This window comes from Melopsittacus undulatus, chromosome 4 (genome assembly GCF_012275295.1).
Source record: "Melopsittacus undulatus isolate bMelUnd1 chromosome 4, bMelUnd1.mat.Z, whole genome shotgun sequence".
Taxonomy (NCBI): Eukaryota; Metazoa; Chordata; class Aves; order Psittaciformes; family Psittaculidae; genus Melopsittacus; species Melopsittacus undulatus.
The window spans coordinates 105,180,169-105,205,896 of NC_047530.1; the positions used below are offsets into that span (position 1 = coordinate 105,180,169).

The 25,728-nt window shown below is 41.3% G+C and overlaps 1 protein-coding gene across 3 annotated transcripts in view; it reads left to right on the forward strand.

The window, feature by feature from the left end:
- The first annotated feature begins 592 nt into the window (after positions 1-592).
- Positions 593-25,728, forward strand: part of SLC18A2 (solute carrier family 18 member A2) — a 29,083-nt gene continuing 3,947 nt past the window's right edge. Inside the window, exons 1-13 of one of the 3 annotated variants that reach the window (XM_034062501.1) lie at positions 593-877; positions 2,882-3,205; positions 9,382-9,440; positions 11,319-11,402; positions 14,160-14,252; positions 14,665-14,754; positions 14,869-14,912; positions 14,988-15,048; positions 20,273-20,368; positions 23,580-23,658; positions 23,897-23,948; positions 24,397-24,460; positions 25,216-25,335. In XM_034062501.1, coding sequence (XP_033918392.1) covers positions 2,946-3,205; positions 9,382-9,440; positions 11,319-11,402; positions 14,160-14,252; positions 14,665-14,754; positions 14,869-14,912; positions 14,988-15,048; positions 20,273-20,368; positions 23,580-23,658; positions 23,897-23,948; positions 24,397-24,460; positions 25,216-25,335 — 1,102 coding nt within the window. In that variant the 5' untranslated portion in view covers positions 593-877; positions 2,882-2,945. Of the gene's footprint in view, positions 878-2,853; positions 3,206-9,381; positions 9,441-11,318; positions 11,403-14,159; positions 14,253-14,664; positions 14,755-14,868; positions 14,913-14,987; positions 15,049-20,272; positions 20,369-23,579; positions 23,659-23,896; positions 23,949-24,396; positions 24,461-25,215; positions 25,336-25,728 lie in introns of all 3 variants that reach the window. The other 2 variants (XM_034062499.1, XM_034062500.1) reach the window with 2 other exon arrangements.

Sequence of the window (25,728 nt, forward strand, 5' to 3'; positions counted from 1 at the left end):
AATGGGCTTTACCAAAAGTGAAGCCCAGTGGAGACAGTAAAGCAACAAACAGTTCACAAAGTTCAGTCCTGGGGGACTAAAAGCAAGTGGTGTTTTATGTGATATAAAAGAAAACATTTCAATAAATTGCAAATCTCTGTTAAAAGGTGCTTTTTGAGCAGTTCAACACAGGTAATCTCTTTTCTAATCTGGATTGAGAAGAAAAGAAACTCATGATGATGAGGACAGTGTCAGAGGCTGGGTACCACACTAGGACTTCGGTGCAGACAAGAAGGATGGGTGATTTAAATGCCAAACTGTGCAAATCCCTTATTTTCGGGAAAGAATCACTCAGTGGCACTTTCAGTTCGGTTCTCCAACAGGGCACACTGCTCTCGTGTTTAAGCGTCTGAGGAGGGACTTTCGCCCTCTGCCCGTGGCCCCCAGCCACAGCCCGCTGCTTGCCCCGGAGCATCGCTGCCGAGGAGGGGAGGGCAGAGCAGGAGAGACCCCCCTGCGCCCCTTCCAGCGCTCCCAGGGCTCACACAGGGAGCAGAGGTGCCGCCTCCTCCTCTTCCTCCTCCTCCTCCTCTTCCTCCTCGCTCCTGCCCTGCTCGCAGCGTGCGGCTGGACGGGGACCTGCGCCGGGCGCGGTGCGGAGCGGGGCTCCTGCTCCCCCGAGCCACCCGCACCGCGGAGCTGCCGGCGGGGTCCCCCTTCCACGGTCCCCCCGGACCCTGACGGGCTTTGTCTGCAGGCAGCCGGAGCTGCGGCACCATGGCTTGGGGAGAGCTCAGCCTGCTCCGGTGGCTTCGGGAGAGCCGGCAGTCCAGGAAACTCATCCTGCTCATCGTGTTCATCGCCCTGCTGCTGGACAACATGCTGCTTACGGTAGTCGGTAGGTAGAAAGGGTTTGGGTTGTTTGCTTTTATTTTCCTCCCCTCCGGATTATGCCAGAAATAATCTCCAGTGACAGATGTATACCCCGCATGCATGATTAATGCTTCCAAACCAAACATTTCCAAGCACTGATTGGGTTTTTTTTTAAAGCACGAATTACATTCTAGGTATTGCAAACACTGTCATGCACCAAAGTCTGGCTTTATTTCTCTTTTAACTGCAGAATAATGAATTCTGTACAAAATGTCTTCATAATTCTTTTTCTTCCTATTAAATGCAGCTAATACTTCATGAAACAACAGATAACAGTATTTTTAGCCCATCATCGTTTTTTCTCCTGTGGTCATGCAACTGAAACAACAGGGTAGATAACACTAGAGATGTCTGTTTCCTTGAGATAGTTTCTCTTCTCTATCCCCGCCCCCCCTTTGGTCTTTAAATGAGAGGTTAATAAGAAAACTATCAAGCTGGGGTTTCAACAAAACACTTCTGTGAGTTGGTTTAATAGAATACTCCCAGTTCTGATCGAAGTTGAAAATGCCACTTTTACTGGTTTCGGTATCATAGCATCAAGAATCTAGCCAAATAAAGTGATTGAATATTCTTCACTGTTGTTTTAGAAGTCCTCATATTCCAATCTTTATGCACATTTAAAGAAAAGGGCTCAGAGAAATTAGTGGTTCATGCACACATGCACGCATGGATGCACATGTGTCTCTCGGAAGTGGATGGGGCTGTGCAGAGCCAGCTCTCAGATGATGCTGCACTGTCAGCTTCTGAACCAGGGTCCTGGATTTCTTGAGGGACTTCAGCTGAAGAGCTGATGTGACAAACAGACCTTGGCTAAAAACATACATTTTTGTAGCAAGTTGGTTTTTGGATTTTTTTTCTATATGAATATGCTTTCTTCCAAAGTTATTAACATTGGTGCGAAGTGTTCCTGCTCATGGCAGGGGGTTGGAATTAGATGATCTTAAGGTCCTTTCCAACCCTAACTATTCCATGATTCTATGGTTCTATGGTTTACTCATTCAGGAATGTCTTTGCTACAAGCTCCAGAAATTACTAGGGTAATTATTGATAGAAGTTACAGTTTGCAGACTTACTGGAAGAGACTTTTTCAGGATGGTATAAGACAAGGAGGGGTGATTCTGTCATTAGTGTTAAACTGAATGAACTGGACATCTGTTTTTGCAAACTCTAAAATGCTAATTCCTGAGATATGTATGAATGCAGTTAAATTGCAGCTAAGTTCCTAAAGCATACAGAGAGGGTCTCTTCTGGATGATCTTTTCAATGCAGACTTTTATATATAATGAGATATGAAAATATCTATGCACTAAATGTGATTAATTAATATAAGATCATCAATATAACAATTAACATTTATTAAACATTATTAAACATTTATTAAACATTATTAAATTAATATAAGATCATCAATATAACAATTATAAGATAATCAATATAACATTATTTCCTTGTTATGGCTGTTACTTCTCAATATGTTTATGGTTTATTTTAGAAATGTGGTTTCTTACACTTATTTCTACTTTGGTTTATTAACAGTTTCAATGCTTTTCTCATCTTTCCTGCTTTTACAAGCTAATAAATAGATTTGTGCAGTCATGTGCAACAAAGAGACTCATCAAACAGGTTTTTATACTGGTTACATTTTGCTTTTTGAATGATGCCTGTACAGAAAATCTTATGTTTATGAAAACTGACAAAAAAATAAAGATTCATGTCAAAGAACTTATTTTAAACTGCACTTCTGAGTTACAGGTGTGGTTTTTCCCATGAGCAAACTTCTGTTTCAGTTCTGTGTTTCCACCATTCATAATCCTTACTAACGTGCTCTGTAGGAAAGCCTTGTATTTCCTAATAAATGGCAAAGCAAACAAGAAAAGCTGGCGATTCCCTTTACAAATAACCTGATAATAAGATGCCAATGTATTCTATTTGTTTTTCCAGTGCCAATAATTCCCAGTTACCTTTACAGCATCAAACATGAGAAAAATGCCTCAGAAATCCAGACTACTAAACCTAGTGTAGTCTCAACAACGATGGACCATTTTCAGAGCATCTTCTCCTACTATGACAACTCAACGATAGTCATTGGAAATAAATCTGATAAGACACAACCCAGAGAGCTGCATCCTACTCAGACAGAACAAATGATAGTAAATGTGACTCCTTCCCCATCTGACTGCCCGAAGGAAGATAAGGACCTGCTGAATGAAAATGTGCAAGTCGGTCTCTTGTTTGCTTCAAAAGCAACAGTGCAGCTAATCACTAACCCCTTTATAGGGCCGCTGACAAACAGGTATGTCATTTCTGCTATGTTATTCAGTTAGGACTTTATATTGATGTTTTAGTCTCCACAACAAAGTGGTTTTAATTCTATTGTGACCTTAGCTTAGCAGCCTTCACACTTTAACTGGAGGAATACTTTAATGAAATAGGTTTGATGAACACTCCTTAACACCTACATCCTTTCCCAAATCAATTGGTAAACCACACATGAGCCATCTGATGCATTCAGTACCAAACACTTTTCCTCCAGCTCCTGAGACATCAGGTTTTTATAGAAACCTTTGCTGAAGTAGTGTAGAAACATCTTCAATGCAGTTACATGGGGTCAAAAGACACTACAACATAGTAGTTATGAAGCTCTGTGAATTGATGATATATCTGTTACACCTACATTAGTCAAACATGATATCAAAACTATAGGCAGGATTCACATCCCACATTCCAGTTGGAACTGGATGAGCTTTAAGGTCCCTTCCAACCCAGACCATTCTGTGATTCTATGAGACAGAGAGTCTCATTTTCTCTCTCATGCCACCGTATCTTCTATCGCATACCACCTATACAGATACAAGTACACCACTGCAAAACTACCTTTTCACAAACATTGCTGCAAGTTGAGAAGGAAAACAGGTTTTTGTTACCTGGAATTTCTGTGTTGTTTTGTGAGGATATGATGGCTCATCTATAAGCAAAGTAACATGAGTTATCAAGGAGTATTTTCATAATAGTTCTTTAGGTATTCTGGATTTTTCTAAATGTCTAAATTATTGCCTGTCAATACTTACTTTTCAGTATCATAATTTCCACAAACTGCCAAATCAGGAGAAAGGCAATAATATTCTCCATGTTGTTGATGACTTTCAACAGTGCAGTTACATCATACTGTACATATGATCACTCTTTCTTTGGTGGACATCTGCCTAAGTAAGACGTGCCATGTCCCTGCCAATGCCTCTCTGTGCACCTGAGCATCTTAGGACTGCAGCTTGGTTTGGCCTGTGCCAAGGCTACCAGGACGCAGGTGATATATCTTTAGGGATGCCCCAAATGTTCTTGTAGCATATACCTTTGTTGTTTAGGAACAGGGTTGACAACACAGCAGTGTGAACATCAGTGCTGTGAGCTGAGGTTTCCTCCTAGAAACACCCTACAGGCTGCAGCATGGGGCTGAATGTGTGACTGCAATCACAGGGGCAGGTTGGCAAACTAAGATGCTCAACAAATGCGAGAAGAAAGATCAAGGAGTGCATCTTCCCAGTGTCCTTTGTGATGAACTCTTCTTTCATACAGCAGAAATGAGTGCCTTAGTGGCAAAGTGGCCCTAAATTAGATTTAAGGTTTACTGCTTTTCTTTCATGCATTATTTGTGTCTTGGTTCCACTATCTGCTTTTCTTCTGAGAAATGCTAAATGGGAAATAGCATGTTTATCAACCAACTGTAAAATCATTGGCAAAAAAAAAACCCTGAAGTTGACATTTCCTAATAACAATATAAAGGATCAGTTAAAAAGCAGCATGAAAACTGTAATTATGATAAATGAAACAAAATATATGAGTTATCATTATAAGACTCTTCCCTACCACCGATAAGCTGGTTAGTGAGAATTGTTGTTGCCATTATCACTGTAGCTAAATTTCAGCAAAATAGCACAGCTGAAGGAGAACCTGTTTCTTAGTTCAAGATTAGTGTATACATTTTGTTAAGGTGCCCAGTCTAAATTTCTTCTTCAAACAGGTGCTCATGGTCTTCTTTTCAATGAAAATGTTTATTTTTTCAATCAAAATATCTAATTTTCAATCAAAATTTGATTTTCTGAACCAAAAATTCAAGCATGGTTTAGATTTTTAATCAAGTATGGAGTTACCAGCTTTCAGTAGGTGCTGACTTTGAGTGCAAAACCCTAGGAAAGGAAATTCTAGGGGATGGCTTTAGGATGTCAGCAACACACTTCCCACCGTGGCATGGCTTTAGGGCAGAGCTGATATGATTTTGTGGCTCAGATGCACTTTTATGTTTTCCCTTGTAGCAAAATTGGTAAGAAGCTACACAAACAGCACAGCACTTGATACAGGGCACTTCGTGAGGAGGATGGAATGGCAAGGGGAGATTGAAGGCTCTGCTTATTCCTTTCCAGTGAAAAGAGTAGGCAAAGGCAGCTGTGCCCTTTATAAGTAACTGATTTGTTCCATTATTTTTTCCAGCTCTTCCCAAGCTCTATGAATGAGGCTGTGAGCCCAGCTGTGTGAGCCCCACAACACACTGGAGCCAATGAATGTCTCCCCTACCATGTCTCTCCCTTTTTTTGTCAGTATGAAAAAAAAGCATTATTTTAACCTTGTGCTTCTCTGTAATGGCCTCAATAATCATTAAAAGATGAGCAGATATTTTCATTATCATTTTTTCAGCAGCCTGACTACAGCTTTGATCTTCTTTGCATGAGAGAGTGGCTAGGAGTATGGTTCATGACCAAGACGCAGCCCTGTAATGAGTGGATAATTAGGCTCTAATCATTCACAGCCACTAAGTCAGTGTAAGTCAGTGTAACCTTTATTTTACTGCTGCACAGCACCCATTGATCAGTTGTCTTATTGTAGGGTAACCTTATTATTTGGTATAATCCACTTCCCAACAGTCCTGCAATGTGGGGCCAACATGGGACAGAAACAGAGGAATTTAGATGTTCTCCATCAGTGGTAGCCTTTCCTCGCCCTTCTTCAACTTACTCCATCTGCTTCAGAGGTCTGAAATACTTTTAGCTGCAGGTAATGTTGGCAGAACATGCTGGACACTGCTTCTGGGAGGGTTTTGAGAGTAGTACCCAAGAAAATTACATGCTTCAGCATGGTAACAAGAAAAAAGAAGAGAGGCTGTAATATTCTTTTGTACATCATACATACAGAGAAACAAAATGTAGAGATAACTGTGATGAAATATGCCATGCCATGGCTGAGAAGTAAGAACTGCATATTCACAGGTTTCAATGGCCCAGGACCAAGGGTCAGAGTCAAGGAATAAGTTGGCTGTTGTATGTAGCACTTCTCCTTTTTGTGATGATTTGTGTTATATAGTGTAATAGTTCAGCAAAACCTCTCAGTTTGTGCTCTCTAGTATCTGTTGGACAGACTAGACAATGTAGCTGCAGATTAGACGTTTGTGGTATTTCAGGAGGAGGCAGGCTTTGCTAAGAGGTAGGGTTTGCTAAGAAAGGGGCAATCTGCATATCTAACTAAATGTCAACAGGATGTGGGTAAGACTGTCTCCTGAGCAAGTGCAACCATAGCTTCTAGATGTCCAGAAGTCTCAGGCAGGAGCAGCACACGAGAATCTTGCAGCTCCAAATTGTGGGTGAAGCTCCAGGCAACTCTTATGAGCATTATAATGACCTGTTTAGTACAACTGCACACCTGTGCTGACCTGTATGTCTTTGCATCATCTTGTATGATGGATCAGTGGCAATGCAGGCTTTGGCTGAAATGATAGTCTAGTTCTAGAAATGGTTAATTTCTGCATGGAGGAAAAGGTATATGTGAAAGAGCATCATGTTTGCTGGGTAGTAAGAGAAGGACTGAGTTCTGCTCCAGTTCTGTCATCATCACCCTCTACTATGTGTTGCTTCACACCTTGCTTGAACAGTATTTCACTGAGCATTAGAAGTGACTTACCAAAATACTTGTTTTCCTACAGTCTTCAACCACCAGAAACTTTCTAAGTGTAGGAAGCCTACTGGAAGAGTTGAAATCTGACATTTAGAACTAGTGTGATAGCCCTTCTCCTTGTTTAACTCCTTAATGTTTATAGAAGATCTCTCAACTCATGTCTCTGTTCTAGTGATGGAAATGTGAATGTGGGAGCCAATTTGGATGGCATTTCTCTTCAAGTAAATAACTGAATTTCAATTCAGTGTACTTGTAGCAGAAGTAAATTGCTGTCTTATGGCCCCTGTGTCAAGCCAAAGAATTGCTTGATTTCTGTACTGAAATCAGACTTTGTCCCCACAGTGTCCATCCCAAATATCTCTGAGATGGCCTTGACAGGTCCAACCCTACTTTGCAATGCAAGAAGGCATAAGGACATTCAACTTCTGCTTTCATAGCCATATCTGCAGGATTTTTAGATTATTCTTTTTAATCTGCACTTCTGACAGTGCTTTCTTTAATTGAAGAACTCATATTCAAAGCTGTTATGGTCAAACTCTCTGTGGTCTGCTCCACCTTGATCCCACTGGGAAGGAAAGTGTCCACTTCAGCTCTGGGGCAGGCAAGACATTGATAATGGGTAATGTTTATTTCCCCATGTACGCAGAAACATAGAATGATGGAATCATAGAATAGTTTGGGTTAAAAAGGACCTTAAGATCCAGTTCCAACCCCCTGCCATGGGCAGGGACACCTCACACTAAACCATATCACCCAAGGCTCTGTCCAGCCTGGCCTTGAACACTGCCAGGGATGGAGCATTCACAACTTCCCTGGGCAACCCATTCCAGTGCCTCACAGTAAAGAACTTCTTCCTTATATCTAACCTGAACTTTCCCTGTTTTAGCTTTAACCCGTTACCCTTTGTCCTAACGCTACAGTCCGTGATGAAGAGGAGACTGGCATCCCATTGTACAACACCTATTATACACACAGCAAGAGAAGAGGCAGGCTTAGAAAAATTATCCACTTTAAACAAAGCAGACAAGAAAAGGTAGCATTATTATCTCACAGGCCAGGTATCAAGGTGCTGAGAGATTAAAATGATTATCATAAGGCCACAGAGAAAGTGGCCAGGGATTTAATTTGCTTCACAGACAGAAGTCCAGTCAAGTAGCATACGAGCAATCAGTATCTGCTGGATATTTGTAACACCCACTTAAAAAGTTCAACTAGAAGAATCTGAACACAGTGGTTTTGACATATTTCAATGTAGTGATGATACTTTACCCAAAATTGTTCTTTGTTAGAGATTTCTGTGGCATGTAGAAATGTGTTCATTCACAAAACTCAAACAAATGTGACAGAGAGGCAGGTAATGAACGGCAAGCCCTAGACTTCAGAGAGATTTGCATTATTGATGGTCCTTAATTGTAGAAAAGCTATATTAAGAAGAAAAAAGCTCAGAATAATTGTTTGGGTTTGCCTATGTCATGACTCTATTATAAAAAATTAAAAGGGCCATTATTTGACTCACCTACTGTAGCAAATAATGCCAATATAAATGCCCAGTATTGTCACACCATTGGAAACTGAAGTCAGTCAGAACTCCTTTGAAAAGCATCATCCATTGTTGAGGAACTTGGCCATTAAATAATGTCTTTGAAAATACATTTGAGATGCACAGTCCTACAAAAAAGAAGCCATGAATAAAGTGTGCTTAACAGAATACAACAGAATGCACAGTATTCACAGTTAGCCAGGTAGTGGTTTTGATCCTAAGGTAGATTTTTAATGGCATGAAAAATAGTGTATTGTTATTCTTCTCGTTGAAATTTCAGTTTTAGGTGCTTAAAAATGCATTTGCTTTCCAGACAGAAAATTCTTTATTTCCTGGAAACTTGAAAATGCTGATAGCAACCAGGCATTTCCACAGGCTCTTTAGAACCCTAAAGAAGAAGTGAGCTGATGAGGAAAGCTTTTATAAACTCCATTTTTACTCCTAAACCCATGGAAAACAAAAATGTTCTTCTCAAGATCTCTGGGACTCTTCCAGCACTCCTGGCTGCTGAAAGCAGAACTCCCAACAAAGCTGATGAAAAACGTTTCCAGTAAAAAAGCCATTGGAACGACTGTATCTCATTATAGTCATTGTTTCATGAGGATGGAAACAGATGAGCACTGAAATACAACTGCGTTATTTCTAAGTTCAGCATGCTCAGACAGATCTTCCCTACTCATATCCTTGGCAACTCTCATGGAGGCCCAGAGGGGCTTTATTGGGAATAATGATGGTAGAGTGAGAACAGGGCATTCAGATTCTAATGAGAGAAGGATTTTTTTCCAAGGATTTCAGATATAAAATCTGCTGTGTCACATGAAAAGGCATTTCTAACATGGACGAATTTGATCCCGTGGTCCACAGTAAACAGTTCCAAGCCTGCCAAGGAACTATAGGTTGGGGTTTTGTGATGTGTGCACTCATGTGAGTAAGTCTAACCCAGTCAGTGAGACAATCCCAGAAATGTGAATGTTCATTTTGTTTTCCAGAATAGGCTACCAGATCCCCCTGTTTGCTGGCTTCTGCATCATGTTTGTGTCAACAATCAGTAAGTGTCCACAACTTATTTGGTCTGCTCCAGATGCAGCTTTTAAATACCTGATACATATAATTATCACTTCTTGTTGATGTAGAGGGACTGATTTCCATGTGGATGGTGGTGCTGATGAGATCTGTGGTGCTGATGAGATTTGACAAGTGTGCTCTCATGAATGTGCTGTAAGAAATTCACAACCTTCCATCCCACCTTGGTGTGTCTCTTCCTTAGCTGAATTTTCAAGTTCTTAGGATCTGAAGTAGTGCTCAGACAGTTTTAAACAGAGAGCCATGGGAGGGCTATCAGCCGTGAGAGGGCTATTTTGAAGGGTCCTTAACAACTGGCTATAGTAGGGGCTTATCAGAAAGATCATGAGGCTGCAGTGGCTCATGAGTAGAGTATGAGTCAACAGTATCATAGCACTGCTGAACATCGCTGTGCAAACAGGAGCACAGCCTGCAAGCCAGCTGAGATAATTTGTCTGCTCTAATGGCATTGATAAGGCTTCAGCTGCTGTTTTATGTTTGGTTTTGGCATGGCACTTAAAGCTGTGGCCCAGATAGGAAGAGTACAGTGGAGAACAAGGATCCTTAGAAGCCTGTGAGAGTGGTGAAAGAACCAGGTTTGTTTCAGAACGTAAATATGAGACCTATCAGAGTCCATGACAAAAAGGAACAAACAGTTTTCTATATCCACTGTATATAAGAGAAGGAATAACAAGCTTAAAACTGTGTTATCAGGGACTCGAATGCTGGTCTTAGAGTCACTGACAACTCTGCATTTTAGAAACACATTAGACAAATTCTGTTCGGGATGGACATAAGAGCAGTGAGCCTGATTCATGGCAAAGGGGAGTACTGTTGATGTGCTGACATCCTTCCTTCTTTCCTTTGTTTTTCTTTGTCCACATGGGTAGAGATATTTGTAAGACCTGCTGGAAAGCCCCAGGGGCACAGTGCTGCAGGGCAGGTGGGTGAAGTGCATGTGGCTCTACTGTTTAGTTGGTGTGTAACAGCTTCCCACAGCTCCAACTTATCCAACAAAATTCCTTAGGTGGCCAACAGATAAGATCTGCAAAACGTTCTAAGACCTCACTGTAGGTTGAATGACACTGAGCATCACACAAGCTTTAGCAGGCAGAGATGTGCTTGAGTTTCTAGAACGTCCCTAATTTACAGAGTTGTGGATGGGGAATTTCATGAGACTGATGAGCACAGCATCCAGGTGATGTGCCCCAGAAGACAGATATTGGCTGAGAGTAGAACCTGGGGTTAAATCAAAGAGAGACAGAGATGCCCTTGCTTTGGTGCAGTTACTCTGATGCTGTGCTGTTGGCAGAATCAGGACCTTGCTGCAGCCCTTGAATGGGTGGAACTGACTTCCCTACCCCTTCAGCCAGCTGTGCTGCATGACATCTAATGTGGAGCTGGCAACAGCAGGTTAAACCTCTCTCCACCCATTTACTTACTGAAGGAAATGTTGGTGCATGGATGCAGGTGTGTTAAATCCTGTTTCCCTGAATGCCTGGAGCTTCAGACTGGGAAGCCTAAAATGTAGCAGCATGGGGAGGCAAGGCTGGAAAGAAAGGTCTTATTACTCCTCTTGTGTATAGCTGAATCAGAGATGGATGTAATCAGATCCCAAGTAATTAGTTAAAACTGCTTGGGTGCTTGCATTCTGTGTTACCAGGAGGCTTAAACAGCTGAGGGTCATTCAACACTGACACTTCTAAATGCAATAAGACAAAATAATGCAGTTAGCATTGAAAGCGGCACTGTAAATGCTTGACTAAATGGTATGAAGTTTTTGTGATTGTTTCAAGAAATCTAACTTTTTAACCTAGTTACAGTTAACCTAATTTGAAGAATTTACCCCTATTTTTTCCTGTAGTGTTTGCCTTCTCTGGAAGCTACACATTACTGTTTATTGCCAGGTCCCTTCAAGGAGTGGGTTCCTCTTGTTCTTCAGTGGCAGGTAAGAGAAGAGATGATAGAATAAAATGCAAATCACTGATTCAGTCATTTTCGGTCACTTTGTAAATTGTATTTTGTCTGCACTTTCAATAATTAATACAAAAATATTCAATTAAATCAATTCCATGGTTTTTCTGTCCCTTTCATATAAAGTAGCTCTAAAGTAAATGTCTTTTCAGACTTCCTTGGTATTTGGGTTGCAGTAAGGTAGAACACTAAATGAACTGCACTCTCCCTGGGATTTCTGCATCTGTGTCTTCCACATTTTAAATTCATTTTTGGCCATTTTAAAGGTCATTGGGAACCTACATTGGTATTTGTTATAGGAGGGATAGCAGCTCTGTCTGTTACTGAGATTTCTCTTATGAAAGGTTGTTTACAAGGGCTTACCATGCTGTCTGCTGGTTTGGACTCAGTTTACCTGTACTGGATTTCCAATACAAGGTTATAAGTTTTAACTGAGCAGGTGAAATGGAGTGTGGCTTCTCAGCCCAAATTATTTAACCCTTTCTGAGACTGCCAAAAATGCATTTTGGTTGTGTTAGAATATTTTGCACCTTATTTTTCTGGAAAAATCTCCTATAATGTCAGGAGAAATATGAATTTGGTTTGGGAAGGGAGGTGAATACAGTGTTCTGCCAGGAACGTGGCTTGGTTTCCTCAGGAAAATCCCCCTTTCCAGGTTGGATTAACCTATAAGCAGGGTTCACATACACTCCATGGAAACTCAGCAGGAGTTTGACAGCTGGATTCCTCCTAGGTTCTTTTAGAAGGGACTTTGTTCCATCCCACATTTGGGCAGTGCTGCAGGGGTGATGCAACACCCCAGTGTGAGCATTTGAACTGAGAGCAAGAAGTACCTGATGTTTAAGAGGGGCTTGAAACCACTCAGCAAGCACTAGTTAAGCAAAGAGATTTAAGCCTGGATAAGTAGTGGCAAGAGTAGGGATGTGGCTAAGGGAGCAGGCAGGCACTGGTATGAGGAGCCAGGGATGGAGAAGGCAAAGAAACATGAGAGTTAGAGACAAGAAAATCCATCTTTTCTCCTGTACCAGTTAAGGTTACAAGGCAAACTTTCCAAAGGGAAGACATACCTGAATCAAATGTATTGTTCAGCTTTAACCCAGTCCCTGTGCAAGTCTGCATCTTGAGATACAGCTCATAGATGAGTACATGACTTTTTTTACAGACAACTTAGAAAATAGAGCAGAAAAGGCCAAGAGATCTTCTATTCCACCCCCTTCCTGAAGGCAGGATCAGCTCTGTGGCTGTGGTTCCTCATGCATACTTGACAGACATGTTCTCAGAAGCCTCCAGAAATGCCCTCAGCATCTAGCTTTGTGCTGGAGTACCTTTACTGTCAGGAAGTTTTTTGTCTGATGTCTCATCTAAAGCCTCTTTACTGTCATGTAAATCTATTTCTGCTTCCTATACTTGAGAGAACATGAAGAACCCTTTCTTTATCTTTATGGCTCTTTCTCGTATTGCAAGATTATTATCACTCCAGTTTCCTCTTCTCCGGTTTTCAATGGAAAGTCCTGCAGTTCCCCTCACAGATCTTCCTCTAAGCCTTTGCTCTCCCTTCCCTGGATAGTCTCCAGTGACCCACACCTTTCTTCCTATGCTGCACCAGACCCAGCACTCGGAACAAGCTCTGACTCCTTGTAAAGGCCAACAGCAGTGATTGTTGCTTCATGTATCTCACAGGCAAAGGAGGCTTTCTGTAGTATTGCTGCCAGTCAGTTGTTTATCACCTGCATTTGTGCAGGCAATCATTCCTACCTACATGTAAACCATTGCATTATCTTTGTATTGCCTACTGGTTTCTTCCAGAGTACGTCCCAAAAAGCCACAAATTCATTGTGAATTCTGAGACCGTTCCCTTACTTGCTCTTCAGCTGCTCATGCAAACAGTTTGATGCCATCCACAACTTTGAATAAGCATGTTAATTCACACAGGACCTCTGCTCTTTTGATGCACTTGATGAATGGTATTCATTTAATGATCAATTGTGCAGTAGTTTGTTATCATTTTCTCTAGTCATGGACCTTATTTACTGAGCCCTACTTAAACCTTGATTTGAAAACAGAATTGTTAATTTCTATGAGGACTCTTCTGCAGCATTTACACTTACAGTGTCTGAGTGTTTTACAAAACCACAAATGAAATAAGTTTCATGTCTCCTTTGTGAAATGAAGGCTCATCATCAAATGCAGAAGTGAGGCACTTGAAAATAAAGGTCAAAAGAATCTTTTAACTTTGGATGTTGAACTTGAAATGTTCATTTTCAAAGCCATCAGCTCTGCATAATACCCCAGCCCCAGAGCACAGCTACCACTGACCACAGTTACAGCTGTGAATGGTCGCCAGACCTTTGTGTGAAGCACCCAGGGAATGAAGAACAGTGAATACTCATCACAAGCTTTGTTTCTGCTAGCTGAAAAGCCTTGTCTGAAAGCTCTGCAACAAAGACAAGGACAAAGAATCTAGAAAATCAGAGCATCATTGAATTACCTAATACTGTACAACAGAACATGTTCTTGGAGACTGTTTACGTTGCCAAATCCCCTTTTACTTCAAAGTGATTTCTATGGGGAGGGAATGTTTATGTTTATGTATATGTATATGTATATATATATACACATAAGTACCTGCTGTTGCCTCTGTACAATATTTATTTAGTAGGGCTGGCAAATGATAACCATAAATTGTAGTACGCAGATACCTAATTTTGTGCTGTTATTTTTTCCTTTTCAGGGATGGGAATGCTTGCCAGTGTATATACAGACGATGAAGAGAGAGGCAACGCAATGGGAATTGCACTAGGAGGCCTTGCTATGGGAGTCTTAGGTCAGTAAATTAAAGGCTCTGCTGGCAAGAGAAACCACCCCCCAGCCTTCCCAAAGCATGTGCTTGTGATATATGAAAGCAGCAGAGGAATCTCATTGAGAGTAATGTTATGGTGCTGTCTCCAAATTAGATTCATGGTGCATGTTACAAATAGTTTTTCCCACAGCAGCATATTTGTTATGCAGATACATAGGACAGGCAATAATGTCTGAGATGTATGGGGTCTGTTTGCATGGGAGAGTGCTTTGGGAGTGAAGAATATGGTTATTGTTGTGATCAGTGAGCTCTGTGGTCATTTTTACACTGAGTGCTTTGGTCACTGAATGCCAATAGCAGGATGCCCAATGGCTTGTAGAGGATGCTTGTTCAGAGATGTGGCTTCACAGCTGTGTCCTCTCTTTCTCCCTGGCAGTGGGTCCACCTTTTGGGAGCATCATGTATGAGTTTGTGGGGAAGAGTTCTCCTTTCCTGGTGCTGGCAGCACTAGCTCTGTTAGATGGAGGTCAGTAAATACGGAGAGTCAATAGCACCATGCAGCACATCCCTTTCATATTACTGTCTAAACCCCTACTGTCTAAACCCCAAGAAATGTTACAGTATTGATTTCTTTTCACAGCTGTTCAATTATTTGTTCTGCAGCCATCCAGAGCACAAGCAGAAGTAAGTATTAAGGTAAAACACTCTAGGCAATGGATGACACTTTGCCTTTCCTAATCCTAAGCTTTTGTTTCATAGAGTCAGAAGGGGACACCGTTACTGACACTTTTGAAGGACCCATATATCATTATTGCAGCAGGTACCAGATCCTTTCTGTTTAAACTGTTGGTGTTATACCTGGAATGCCTCAGGTTAAGCTGGTTTAACAATATTATCGTTGCTGGCCTCATTTACATCAAGCTCAAAGAACCTGTTGGTAATATAGGATGAATATACTAGTATATGTATACATGTAATAGGCAGAAAGCTTGAAATGTAGATGTATTTCCTGCTGAGAGGACACTAATGACTTGAAGCTGCTTGCCAAGGCAATGAGATGTGGCCATGAAACTTCCTATGAGGCAAGTGAATAGGATGAAGGCTTTAGAGGGAGGGTTTTCTGGCACATCACAGGCAGGCACAGGGAATAACACTGAACTTTTGTTTCCATTTGAAGAGAGGGAGTGAGTTTGGTCTCTAGAGCATGGATTGTATTTCAGAAAAGGTCTGGGTTGAACGGGGAATGGTGTTTGGTATTACACGTATTGTTTGTCTAATAAGTTGTTCTGTCTCAAGGGAAGTTTGCCTTTTTGTGTTGCATTTTGTTAGATGTTTATTCTGAAGTCTATAATGAAGTCTGGCCCTTTTTAATGTTGATAAAACACCTGGAAACAGCTAATTATTTTCACTGTTACGTTTCTTAGTCCTCACCTGCTATCCAACAGTTCTTCCAAGCATTTCTTGGGTTCTCTCTTAGGGAACTGATCTTAATCTTTGGGAGATACCCTTAACCCTGTGACTAGACACTTGGCCAAGCTGTGACTGAAGTTATACAAACACTTCTGTTTGAGGACTTCTTGGAGCATTAGAAGACCTTTCCATAGAATAGAAGTATTTGAGGGAAAAGAGTAGCAAAGAACAGTGCCTGTCATGAGAGACTGGATCTATTACTCATCTAATCTGGTACCTTGGCTCTTGCAGTGGTTAAAGCAGGTGCTGCAAGGTGAGGTTCATCTAACGTTATTTTCTAGATATCTAATCTCTGCCAATGTCTAATCTGTGACAGAACTTGGTTTACACCATGAAATATGACAAAGGGACTGATTTCAAGGGGCACTTTGCTTAACTAAAAGTTAGCTACTCCTGTCAAGCTTAGCCTTAGCTATGGAAGAGATAAGGTACCAAGGAACATGGATCCCACTATAACCATGTGCCGTGTATGCTAAGAGCAGGAACAGACTTTGTTCCAATTTTCTAACACATTTACATGGCATTCGACTTCTGCAGTTCTTCTCTGTAGTTGTTTCAGCTGTGGTTCTGGGGCTCTGTAAAGCAGGGCTGAGCAGTCTCAGAGCCCCAAAGTGGTAAAGAAGACTCAGGGATGGGTAGCCTGTAAACAGGGCAGTGTGTGTCAAGAGACTTTACCTTTACTTCCCTGTCTCTTTTTGCCTCTTGCTTCCCTACACATACTTTCAGGCATTCCCAGTGTTCCTGTCTTCCTTTCCCATCTTTGATCCAGTGCAGCTGGACTCAATAGGAGACAGGGAGAGGAAGGATGTATAGAGGATAGAAACATAAACACTCTCTCTGTTCTGATCCCTTCTTCTCTGGGCGACCTGTCCTGCTCCTACCAGGCATCAGCTCCTAGGATATGAGAAAGTCTCTCCTGTGGGTTATCAGTGCAGCATCCAGGGTCTCTGCCTTGCAGGATGGAGACTGCCCAGTGCTTTCGCAGTATGGATGATGCTGATGTTCTCTAACCTCAGCCTCTTTTCCTGTTTTATTTCCCTTGCAAACCAAATATGATTTTGTCAGACCTGAACACCAAATACCAACTATAAATTCAACCTTTTATCTGGCTTATGAGAGCACATTAATCCAGACGCAGCTTTCTTGATGCTCCAGGAATATACTGCTTAAATGTTAATTGCTTTAGTTCTGAAGCTGTTGCTTTTTAACAGCGAAAAGAGTACAAAAGTTTCATTTGTTCTCTCTTACCCTGGGCAGTTTGGTATTTTCCTTGCTTTATATTCTAAGATGGGAACTCAGTCCTGATCCTAACAGGGAAGGGTGGGTAAGCAGTTGTTTGGGGTGGCAGAGTTAGCTCTGTGCTCTGACACCTTGGGGCAATCAGCTGAGGCACATTTCTTCATATCTAAGCGAGGATAATGTCTTCTTCTTCACAAGGATGCTGTGAATGTGGATATCCCACACTGTGTATGATGTTCAGATATAGTGATTAGAGAGGAGAAGGCTGTAAGTCCCACTGGGTTTGTACTGCTCCGGAAGATTAAAGGTTTTGAATGGCTTTTAAGGCAGTTAACTTCCTCATTAAAAATTGACTGCATCTCTGGTGGACTGACTTGTTAATCGCTGTTAAATCCAGGGACACTTTAGGCACACTGCAAATGGGCATGGCAGTTTCAGTGTTTCTTGCATTCTTGATTTAAGTGCACTAATTTCATGGTACAAATTCAGATTCAATCTCCTGAGTGTGCATCATGCACTTGGAATCATAGAATCATAGAATAGCTAGGATTGGAAAGGACCTTAAGATCATCCAGTTCCAACCCCCCTGCCATGGGCAAGAACACCTCACACTAAACCATGTCACCCAAGGCTTCATCCAACCTGGTCTTGAACACTGCCAGGGATGGAGCATTCACAACTTCCCTGGGCAACCCATTCCAGCACCTCACCACCCTTACAGTAAAGAATTTCTTCCTTATATCGAATCTAAACCTCCCCTGTTTAAGTTTTAACCCATTACCCCTTGTCCTATCACTACAGTCCCTAATGATGAGTACCTCACCAGCATCCCTGTAGCCCCCCTTCAGATGCTGGAAGGCTGCTAAGAGGTCTCCATGCAGCCTTCTCTTCTCCAGGCTGAACAGCCCCAACTTTCTCAGCCTGTCTTCATATGGGAGGTGCTCTGATTATCCTCGTGTCCTCCTCTGGACTTGTTCCAACAGTTCCATGTCCTTTTTAAGTCATAATAGTTTGTATTCTCAAAGTACAAACACTTTCTGACCAGTTTGGCTTATCTATAGCATGATATTACTCTTGAACACAAGGTGTCCTGATCTGAGGCATGGAGCTCCTCTCTCTTCTTTCTGAAAGCGGAACTTTTTCCCTCATTAAACTCATTTTTTTCTATGAGTTAATAATGTTAACTGTCACAACAGAGAGGACACCAGTGCTCTCATTCACTCCCTGTATATTGCAGTCCCTATGGCTAGCCCTAATGGCTGGATACGTCATATATATAGCTATTGCAAGGCAAAAAATACACTAGTTGAAACTATCAGATCCAAACCCCAAAGTTGAGACACACATCATAGTGAGCACATAGGATCTTGAGAAGGTGTGTGACAGCTTTGCATTGAGTAATGCTTTCTCACAGGGAAATACCAGTGATGCCTATGTCACTCTGTCAGAAGCTAAGTGGGTGCTCAGCTACAGAGATAGGATCCAGCTGGAAGGTTGAAACTTCACACCTTCTGGCCAACACAGGATATTTAATCTAACTTAAAGAAGAAATGATGTAGGGTTTATGCCCTTGAGAGATCACCCTCTAAAAAGAGGTCAGCTCCATGCAAGACAGAAGGAAAGAAAACCCAATATGATCTTCTTTTGGGGAGGCTTTGCTAAGGTAACTTGGCCTTCACTGGACTTTGCTCTGAGTTTTCAGGGTACCAGTTCAGGCTCTCACTTTTCTCTTGGGGTACATCCTATAAAGATCTGAAGTACCTTTGCCACCATATACCTGAGTACTTTGCTAAGCTCTGGTGGTGCTGCCTGAACTAATGAGGTGTGATGCCACCCATGTGTACATGCACACCTGTATCTCATTTCTTTCTTTGTTAAGAGTAGAACAAGACCTTTGTTATTTAATCCATCTCTGTTGGAATGGACTTGCTTCCTCTGGCTGTGCTTAGTGTGGCCTGAAATGTGTTTTTTCAGCATCAAGGAAGCTGCTTGAGCATGGCTGATACTGGCTTGGAAGGGGGCAACCCCGAGGTGTTTGTCCGTGGCTCCTCACAGGCACTGCACTAGTTGGAGCTTGCACTGGAGTGGAAAGGTTAGCTTTCCTCTTTAGGGTAAAGCAGTGCTGAACTGTTGCTTCTTGCCCTAGGAAGGGAGTGAGCCAAGTTCATTTTGGGAGTTGTGGATACACAGTCTAATATATTCTGACAGGTTTGAGCAAAGAATGACATTGGTGCTCATTTTGGTTTGAGCTGCATGATGAGAAACTTGTTCCAGGAGAAATAACGTTTTTCTGCCCTCAGAAGAATTTCTCTAAGAAAAGTAAATTCTGGATGGTAAATGGCTGTGGGAGTTCAGAAAGTTTTCCTACATTCCAGAGGTTGTACATATTAAGAAGAAAAATGGGAACACTGGTTTGATGTCACTTGTAGCAGTGATTTCCAAAGCCATTTCGTAAGGGATTAGTAAAAGGGACATGTCCCGTTGCCCTCTATTAGCCTTTGACTGCCTCGGGTTATTTTGAGTAAGTGGGAAAGACATCTTGAATCCAAAGAAATACCATGAGATTTAATAATCCCTGTGCTAAAGCTGAAGTGCACAACTGAGGATAGATGAACTTGACACAAACCCACTGGAGTCTGGATCTGCAGGCGGTGATGAAGGGCAGAGCTGAGCTGCGGGCAAGACTGAATCAGCACTTCCACCTCTTGTTATCCTTTGCATCTGGTGACTAAAGGTTCAGCGATTCAAAAGAGATTTGGAGGCATTTGAAATCCATAGGGTTGGGCAAGCTCAGCCAAACCCATGTTTTGCTGCATGGATTTACTGGCTGCCGGCAAAAAGGATCTTGACACAGAATTCCTTTTTGTAGGGGATAGACGTCTCTGTGGCTGTCTCTTGGTATTTTTAGGATCAAGACCTCCACATCTCGTGATGGTTGTTTTCAGGTGAGGGAAGCATGGGGTCAGAGCCGGTGCCTTTTACACAACAGGGCTCTGGTTTTGCCCTAGGAGACTAGATAAAGACCAAAAGACTGTAGTTGTAGCTAATCATTTGTACAACAGCCAGACCTCATGAACTTTCTAAATATCATCAAGCTCACTGCAAACTTTCACATTATGAAAGTAGCTTAACCTTTATTGTAGAATTTCTAGGAGAATAGAAATATATATAAAAGTCTTCAGTGATGTTACATTCTGTTCTATTTAACACTAATCAGTGCACAACAGAACTGTAAAAAGTGCAATGTTTTATGTAAAAGCATCCATTCTTTGCATGGTTCATTATCAAGTGAAATAATTGCTGCTATTTTATTTCTCTCTCCTCCTTTCCCTAAGGATCAATCTGCTTTGCAAACATGGCTATTGCTATGCTTGAACCAGCTTTACCCATCTGGATGATGGAGACCATGTGTTCAAAGAAATGGCAGCTTGGTAAAGTACAGTATATTATTTGCATCTCTATTTTATCTAATGACTGTCTCAGTTCTGGTCCTGTTATGGTAATGATGTATAATGTATATATGGTAATGATGTATAATGTATATATGGTAATGATGTAATGATGGTTATAAATCTATATATCATTATATAAACTTATATATATTAGCTGTAATTATAAGCTTCAGAGTAGTAATTTTGGTTTTACCAGCTTTAAATTTTCAGTGTTACAATTGCAAACATTGGTCTGTAAGAAAAATAGGTACTGGATCAATGTTATTGCAATAGAGGTTTCCTTGGGAGCCCCAGCAACACATCAGGCAGATACTAGTTGAGCCACAGAGGCAACCCAGCAGGACAAAATAGTGTGTTTGGGTTGTTTTGTTGAGGGTTTTCCCAGAAGGAATCCATCCTCAGCTCCTGTTTTGAATTGCCAGGAGCAGGCAGTGACAGGAATCTGCAGCCTGTGTGCTCTGTTTGGTGCAGAGCATGCTCATGCTAACACATACCCCTTCCAGGGATGCTTCTGGTAACACGTGGTAGAAGGATAGCCTTTACTTAAAAGGTGCCCACCATGGACATGAGAAGCACTTTCCCTCTAATTTGATGGATTTGATACCCTTTCAGTAGTTACTGAGTCATCCCATTCAACAAAGAGCAATGGGAGAGACCCAACTTGGACCACCTTATAAACTGTAACAGGGACACAGTCTCAGGAAACCAGGTTGATGTGAACTGGCTTGTTTGGGGGATGCTTGGCATAGTGTTGGTCCTCTGCATAGATCTGAATGATGTTTACCTTTTTAATAGCTTGTAGGAAAGAGTTCCCATTACAAACACAACATATATCTATGTGATAAAGTTAATGAAGTGTTCTGTGCTGTGGCATTTCAGGAGGGTATTTTTTAGCATCAATATATAGCCTTTGAAGGAGAAGAAGAATCTTTCTTGAAAATGAAGGATAGGCCTTTGACTAATATCCGTACTCTGTGTTCATGTGGGTGTCCTACACCATATAGAAAGGACAAACCTTAGCTCTAATTAATGCAACTCAGATGTAGGGTAGCTATAGGTAGCACTTGATGTGCTGCTGTGCTATTGAACATGGTAATAACTCCATGGTAATACAGCAAAATTAACACACATACTTAGATATTTTATACCTCACAAAGAGAAAGATTCTTATCTACCTCCCTCACAAGAGTTTCACATTATTGGTGCAATGGAAAAGAGATTTACAAATCTCTTGGTGGAACAGAGGTTCTTAGAAGGAAAAGATCCATTTTAAATAAAGATTAATTTTACCCCTTAATGATATAAGTAATTGACTCCATCACACTTTGTCTGATTTGACAGCATAAATTAAAGTTCTTAAGGCTCTTAAATTCTATCTCTAACTGCAGGGTTCTAAGCAAATTATTGTCTTACGCAATTTGGAGACCCAGCTGCTTAAGCACGATCTGAAGAAGGTGTAAAGAACCTTGATTTGATCAATTAATGTTGCTGTGCATAAAGCTTAGAAAACAGTGGATCTGCTTCAGTATCCCACAGCTTACCCACCAACCTGCAAGTCTTTGTAGTGCATTTCTTTATTTTCTTCCAGCTGTTGAGGTCTATTCTATGCGACCATTTGCTACAAACAGATAGCTCCAAGCAGTACTGAAGTACCTGCGGTTACACAGGTGAAAATGCTTCCCCAGCATCACTTTTGTAACCCACCAGGATTTCAACCACAGGATATTGCTCTGCTAAAAATGACCTCTTGATTTTTTACTTATGAATATCGGAGAGATAAGAAGGAAGATGGATAGGCAGGAAATGAGAAAATCTATGTTGTCTTGGCAAAAGATGAGGAGCATATACACTTCAAGGAAAGGGTTGGATTGTGTACTGTAATGTCACGGCTGCTTTCTAAATCTAAATTATCTCACTGAATGGTGACCAAAGAGAAGTTGTTGTGACATGCACTGATTTGACAGACTGTCCCAGTTCTATTTTTCTTAGGATGATGTGGAATTTAACAGGAAAACCAGGAAAAAAAATGCTGTGTTATTTCTTCTAAGACACATGAACTGCTGTCCAACACTGTTGCATAAGGATCCAGCATTAGGCACAAGCACCTTGTTGCTCTGCCCCTTTGAATAGTTGTCATACAATATCTTTTCCTCAGGGGAGATATCCTTTTCCTCAGCTCTCACACACACCTCCATCATTCTCCCTAGTGCTCTCCATGCAGCCAAAGCAATGCCATACTGTGCTCTCCACTAGCACATCCTCCTTTGACACCTCCCCTGTGGCTGGGTTCCTGCCCTGTGACTTAGGTGTAGGGAGAGGATGATTCGTCAGGTACAGGCTTTTAAAGCAGAGTTATTCTGTCTATCATGCAGCCAGTGTCTAATCCAGGTACAGTCACTGCTGCGGAAACCTGAAGGATATTAAAAATGGCTGGCTCCAACAGTATTTTCCAAGTGGATGTGGGGAGATGGGAGGGTGCCCTCCCCTCAGGGCCAGAATGGATTTATTTGGGTGCCATTATCTCTAAGTCATTGCAGATAACTGGATTCTTTAATTTACACCAATAACTATTTTTAATTAACTTTCACTATAAATGCATTGGCTAGATAATGTTAAAACCATGGGTTTATGTTTTTTCACATTTACATTGTTGACATATATTTGACTTCAATCACTACTCATACTATGGCATTACAAACTCACTTGTAGTACAGGCCTCATGGCATTCGCAGCCACAGAGGGGGACATTACTTGCCAAGTCACAGCAGCAACCCTGCTGCCCCCCACTCCAGGGAGGGATTCACCCACCTTTGACACTGCTGCATGTGCTGAGCATATGCTCCATAAGCCACACAGCCATGAAAGTGTCACTTCCCTTGACCTATCCCAAAGCTTATTGCAGTTAGATATAAACTTTCTGCTGTTATTCCATCCCCTCTCCTATACCAGTTCTTGCAGCTGATGCTGAAAGACTCTTTTCAAAGGTATCATGTCGCTCCCACGTTTCATAGATGATGCCTTTAGATTTCATGACAGGGCTGCAACAAACCGGATATTTGATTCTTCGTGCTCTGCACAAAGGCTCTATTAGATGCGTTCGGATCAAAATTGCAGTGTCTGGAATTTATTAGTTTCTTCTGACACTTCACTAAAATCCTTGCTGATAAAACATCTCATTCATATTTTTCAGGTGTTGCTTTTCTTCCAGCTAGTGTCTCTTATCTTATTGGGACTAATCTTTTTGGGATACTCGCGCACAAAATGGGAAGGTAGGCTTAATTTAAAAACACTAATAATCTTCCAGTCTGTTCCATTTCCAGTGTTTTCCAGGACTGTTTAGTGATAGGAAATTATTACACTTTGTTCTGTAGCAACAAAATCGATTTTTGGAACATTTTGTTGCTTTGGTTGTGTAACTTGGTGCTTCAAACATGGCTTTGAAGCATTCAGGATCAGCTCTAACATCTCAGTATCACCAGTCTCTAAGTGATGTTTCTTCTTTGATAGGTGGCTTTGTGCTTTACTTGGGATGCTAATCGTGGGAATAAGTATTTTATGTGTAAGTAGATGATCATGTATCTTTCAAACCATCTAAGTATTCATGTGTTCATCTTCAAATGCGTGCTTTCTCTATGAGATTTCGCTTTATGATATGTTTTTAAACAATATGTAGTTAATAGATTCCAGATCAGAGTTTTCAGTGCTTTCAAGTTTCAATGCTTCAATTATTCTAAGGAAGAATAGCTCTGAAAGAAGATGATTTTTTTTTGAGCTGTCACTTAACCATGTGTGAGTAGCGAGCAGTATTAGTGTTGCTCCTAATAGTAAGTGTGCCAGTGGTTTAATGGCACAGTTGTCTGAACGGGTAGCCCAGAGCAAGGATCAGACTCTGACACTCCCGTCCATGCTAAGTGTGCCATAACTACTTGGAGAATATATCTTGGAATAAAACTATTCCATTAGCATGTGCAGTGTGGCATAATTAACTGCCTACGTTTCCTTTATAGGTACCATTTGCTAAAAACATTTATGGGCTCATAGCACCAAACTTTGGAGTTGGATTTGCCATTGGTAAGAAAAATTACAATGACTTCTTACAGTCTGGATTTTGTGTAAACTTGATTTTATATGATATTACATGGGAAATTGGTTTTGTCATTGTGATCAGACAATAGTGACACCTAAGCTGTAGCCCAAACTGGTAGGTAGAGCAAGAAGGATTAAAGGGCAGTTTAAACCCAGCTGCTGTTAAGCTGTATTCTGAAGTGTGCCCAGAATTGCTCCATCAACTTACACAGACCTTTCAAATGAATGTCCACGAATGTATATATGGTTTTCAGAAATGAAGCCATGCAACACCCAAAACCCACAGACTTCCCTGTTGTGGAAGAGAATTTATAGAGATATTTTCATATTAAAGAAAAAATAGGCTTAAATTTGTGTTCTTCAAATAAGAATTCCCAAGCCTTCAAGTGATATGTGTGAGCTCTGCTTATGCGGGAGCACACAGGCTGGAAGGGACCTGGCTTGGGTTTTAGCACTTGGCTGGTCAGCAGGTTTGTACATCTGCCATATGTACATGTCTATGTATGTCCATGCATGTCCATACATGTCCATACATGACCTCAGACACAGTAAAGGCCATAAAAAACATGAATAATACAGTCTACTTTTACACACATCTTCCTGCTGATTTAAGAATAAGCATCTTTTAGTTGCTTTTGCATCCCTTTGTAGCACATAGTTGGCCAAAACATTTAAAAGAAGGGGGGGGGGGGGGGAAAGGCAGTATTTTACTCAAGTGTTTTTCCTTCCCTCCTGACCAGGAATGGTGGATTCTTCCATGATGCCAATTATGGGTTATCTCGTAGATCTGCGTCACGTATCAGTCTATGGCAGCGTATATGCGATAGCTGATGTTGCCTTCTGCATGGGCTTTGCCATAGGTAAGTCCAACCTTTTCCTGCCTATAATGCAGTTAAGAAGAGGGAATATGCTGTGATGCCAGGTATGAATCCCAGTGGCTTTCATAGGCTTTATGAGCAGGGGTTCTTATGTTCTATAAGAAATCAAAGCAGAGGGAATTGTGTTTGGCATCTGTTCTTCTCCTCTGTCACGATGTTGTGCTCAGCTTCATTAGCTGTAAGAGGCTTGAAGGTCTCAGGCACTGAATACAAATAGGATATCCTTTGGAACAGTTAAAACTAACACCACAGCTGTGCTCTCAATAGTCTGAGAGGGGAATAACTCCCCACTGCCTCCTTGAGTGCATGGTACAATTACCATAAGAGCATCTCTTCCTCTATAAAGTATGAAGCCAGGAAAGGTTTGTTATGATT